Source organism: Gekko japonicus, unplaced genomic scaffold, assembly GCF_001447785.1.
Source record: "Gekko japonicus isolate JY-2015 unplaced genomic scaffold, Gekko_japonicus_V1.1 scaffold1649, whole genome shotgun sequence".
Taxonomy (NCBI): domain Eukaryota; kingdom Metazoa; phylum Chordata; class Lepidosauria; order Squamata; family Gekkonidae; genus Gekko; species Gekko japonicus.
The window spans coordinates 346,720-351,143 of NW_015160262.1; the positions used below are offsets into that span (position 1 = coordinate 346,720).

Consider the following 4,424-nt stretch of genomic DNA (forward strand, 5'->3'; position numbering starts at 1 on the left):
ATCCGGTATGCTATTGGCAGCCAGTGCAGCGCTTTCAGCACAGGCTGAATGTGGTCCCTCCTCGAGAGGCCCATCAACAGCCTGGCTGCAGCATTCTGCACTAGCTGCAGCCTCCGAATTCGCGACAAAGGCAGCCCCATGTAGAGAGCGTTACAGTAGTCTAACCTTGAGGTAACCGTCGCATGGATCACTGTGGCCAGGTCCTCACGGCTGAGATAGGGGACCAACTGCCGAGCCAGCCGAAGATGGTAAAAGGCCGCCCTGGCAGTGGTTGCCACCTGGGCCTCCATCGTTAATGAAGAGTCCAGGCGCACCCCCAAACTCCTAACCTCCGACGATGGCACCAAAGGCGCCCCATCGAAGGTCGGGAGAGGGAGCCCCAGTCCCACGCCGGTCCGACTCAGGCCCAGGACCTCCGTCTTTTCCGGGTTTAGTTTCAACCGGCTCAGCCTGAGCCAACCAGCCACAGCCTGTAACGCCCGATGAAGGTCATCAGGAGTAGAGCCCGACCGGCCGCCCAACATCAGATAGAGCTGGGTGTCATCAGCATACTGATGACAGCCCAGCCCACACCTCCGAGCAATCTGGGCAAGGGGGCGCATGTAGATGTTAAACAACATCGGGGACAACACGGCCCACTGCGGCACCCCACACTCCAGGGGGTGCCTCCGGGACCGCTGATCCCCTATCGCCACCCTTTGTCCCCGACCCTGGAGAAAAGAGGCAAACCATTGTAAGGCTAGCCCCTGAATCCCCACGTCGGCGAGGCGGTGGGTCAGCAGCTGGTGGTCGACCGTATCGAATGCAGCCGCCACACCACCCCGATCCAGATGCCTACGGAGATCGTCAGTCAAGGCGACCAGCACAGTCTCCGTCCCATGACCAGGGCGAAAGCCGGACTGGTAGGGATCGAGGATGGAAGCATCCTCCAGAAAACTCTGAAGCTGTAACGCCACCACCCTCTCAATGAGCTTGCCCAAATAGGGCAAGTTAGACACCGGCCGGTAATTAGCCAATTCGGCAACAGAATGAGGGAGTCAAAAAACAAAACACAAGCAAACATCAGCCCAAGGACTACCCTAGGCTCCTATAAGCGGGCGATATCCATCATTGGGCAAAGACAGCTGTGATACTACCCCTGTTTTACCTTCCTAAGAACCTTCCAGGTCTTGAAGTTCTACCAAGGCTGTACTCGAAGTTCCGTCTCAGGGTTGCCAGCTCTGGGTGGGGAAATAACTGGAGGTTTGGGGGATGGAGCCCAGGGAGGCAGAGGCTTGGGGAGGGACCTCAGCGGGGTATAACGCCAAAGAGTCCATCCTCCAAAGCAGCCATCTTCTCCAGGGGAACTGATCTTGGTCATCTGGAGATCAACTATAATAATCATGAGAGATCTCCAGGTGCCACCTGGGGGTTGGCAACACTATCAATGGAAGCAGCACTGTTAGCTTCAAGGAGGTCCAATGTGCAACTCTCTCCGCCGGCCCCATGGTGCTTCCTGCTGCACACTCTCTCCCTTCTGGTGACAGATTACGTCTGTGCTTCTTATTGCCACACGTGAAGCTGTAAGATCCAGCCTATTTTTATGTCACTTTTTCTACTGAGCGTATTCTTTGTTTTATGCTTCTGTGATGGTTCTTATGGTGTTTTTACAGCATACTATTTTAAAACTATTTTAAACTTGCGCATAGCAGCATATAATTTTGAGAGAGAGAGAGAGAGAGAGAGAGAGAGAATGTATGTTTGGGCTTTGTAAGGTTACCAATGAGAAATTTCAGACAGGCAATATATTCCGGTTCAGGGAAGGTTCCCAAACAGTTTCTGGTCTGACATTTCAGACAGAACCGTTTTAGAACCGGTTCCCTACCGTAATATATTTGTACTTTCACACACAAATGCTTCTGTCCCGTTCAGAAAACAGGGCTGAACTGTTTTACCTGTAAACCACTTCCAAGTAGTCTTCAGTTTCTTCTCCCGGATCCGAAATGCTTCCCCCCCGCCGTTTTTCGCCCGTGCGGGCGATCTCCGGCTTTTTTAAAATGTTCACTTTAGAGTGCTGTAGTGCTATAGCACTATAACACAACAGCAAAACAGCGTTATAGCAACCCCATTGGAATGCCTGGAGTGTTGTGTTATAGCGCTATTGCACTCTAAAGCGAACGTTAAAAAAAAAGCCGGAGATCGCCTGCATGGGCGAAAAACAGCAGGAAAAAGCAGTGGAGTCTGAAATGGCAAACCGCTTCAGATCCAGCTGTTTGGGGAAAGCCATGTGTGAAATGGCAGCCCTATACCGGTTTACTCCATGACGGATCAAAAACGGCTTAAAAAGGGTAATGTGAAATTCCTCACAGTAAGCATAGACAATGACCCTCAAGAGAGAAGCGTAAACCATGTGGCTCCTTTTTGCTGTCTTGTGAAGACAAGAAGGATAAGGACACATGTTTTGCTGGTTCAAATCAAGGTTCATCTAGTCCAGGATCCCATTTTCAACTGCAGATGACTCGTGAAGTTCACAAGCAAAGGGTTAGCTCCTTTGTAAGGAAGGTGTCCCTAATGGGTCAAAAGGCAGCTTCAAGCCAGATTGCAAGGATCACACAGAGATGCTTGGCCAATTTATTTTCAAACTGATTTTTTTTTCTGCCTTCAAATTTTTGCACCTAGTATGTACTTTTGGAAAGGACAACCAGCTTTCCAAGATGGGTGAGGAACATGCAGTAATAAACTGCCCTTAACATGAATGAGTCTTTGTAGTCAGCGCCAAGAAAACTACTTGCTGTTCCAATTATAAACCCTGAAAAAATGGGTACAGGAACGAGGATGACAAAGAGGGCCCTCGGACTGAGCTTTTCCTCTCCATTAGCAGGTAAGAGTAATAAGAGAATCAGCCAACTTGTGAAATGATGTAAACATTAACCAGACATTCCAAGGAGCCAAGGGATTGTGTTTGGACTTCACGGCACTTCGTGATTCCCGTCACTTTTGGAAACGGGATGTTCTACTAATTAACTCAGGTGCAAACATTCCTGGGTCACTTTGATTCCTTGTTTGCAGCACTGAAACAAGGACCTGTCAATTATAGTTTGTTCTTTACAGGGCTGCACGTTCACCTCTCCTGTGAAGTATAGGAATTCCTCCTGGAAGAACTGAGAACAGCAGCCCACGGGCGAAGTTTCAAAGCCCTACCAAACTAATTGGGGCTCACCTCCAATAAACCACGGTTAGGATCGAGGAGCCAACTCCCACTTTTTCTGAGGCAAAAACATTCTTTCCACTTGCGATGTTCATAGAGTTGCCAGCCTCAAGGTAGTAGCTAAAGATCTCCTGGGATGACAACTGATCTCCAGATGACAGAGGTTGGTTCACCTGGAGAAAATGGATGTTTGGAAGGTGGACGCCCTCCCCTCCCCAAACCCCGCTGTCCTCAGGCTCCACCACCCCAAATCTCCAGGTATTTCCCAAACTGGAGCTGGAAACCCCAGATGTGCACTACATTGCCATTGATTTCAGTGGGTTTGGAATGTGGGTCTTGCAGTGAGCAGGGTATGCAAGCCTACAAATACAGAAGGAAAGGAAATGGTAGCCACAAGCAAAACCATAGTTCAGTGGTGTCTTTGCATGTGTCTACTGCCTGCTTACAGACATGCATCTCCCCTTTGCTCTTTATTCACCGTGGAAAATACACCTGTAGCACAAAACAGGCATTGGCTCTAAGCTGGCCTTTTAAAAAAGATAATTTCAAGAACAAATGTCCCCATGAACAGCAAAGAGCCTCTCTATCTTCTGTAATGTTGGTCAGTTGCTGGATTGCATTGAAACAGACATGGAAACCTTTTCCCACAAGGTACAGGCAGGTGTGCATGCACTGTCAAAGGTACTGTGGAAATAGGAATTTATTACCTGTAAAGCAGCAACTCAGAACAGCTCATCTGGGTGCAAACCATATATGTGGTTGGATCCTGCCAGCTATTCTGTTCAATCTTGCCCAATTCCCATTCTTAATAAAGTCCTCATCCCATATGGCTTTGAACAATGCAGGCCCCAAGAACCCCAGCATAGCATTTTAGGGGTGGTCAAAGGTGAAACCTCCCCCTTTTTTTCACCAGCTGACAACCTGGTTGGATCAAACCCATGCAGTGTCACAACATTCAGCTTTGAAAACACACAGTCTTGCCTCTTTCTGCAGGTTCATGGATTTGGATTTCTTGCTCTTGACAGACAACCCAGCATCAGTTCCTTGGTCTGAGCTCCCTCTTCGGCATCTTATGCTTCCGTCCATTTTGGCTTAATATCGGCAAACCCTGCAATCAGCATCAAGTACATTGTGATTTATAAATACCTACATAGAACCGTGATTCATAAATACCTAAATACAATGGGCTGGATCCCTGCCATGTATCCAAAAGGGATCTTTCTACTCTTGGCAGATG

At 48.7% G+C, this 4,424-nt stretch overlaps 1 protein-coding gene across 1 annotated transcript in view; it reads right to left on the reverse strand.

Moving 5' to 3' along the window:
- SLC7A9 (solute carrier family 7 (amino acid transporter light chain, bo,+ system), member 9) overlaps nt 1–4,273 on the reverse strand; it is a 21,217-nt gene extending 16,944 nt beyond the window's left edge. Inside the window, exon 1 of the mRNA XM_015414842.1 lies at nt 4,169–4,273. Within this exon, the coding sequence (XP_015270328.1) occupies nt 4,169–4,273 (105 nt within the window). The remainder of the gene's footprint in view (nt 1–4,168) is intronic.
- Between the last annotated feature and the right edge of the window lie 151 nt (nt 4,274–4,424).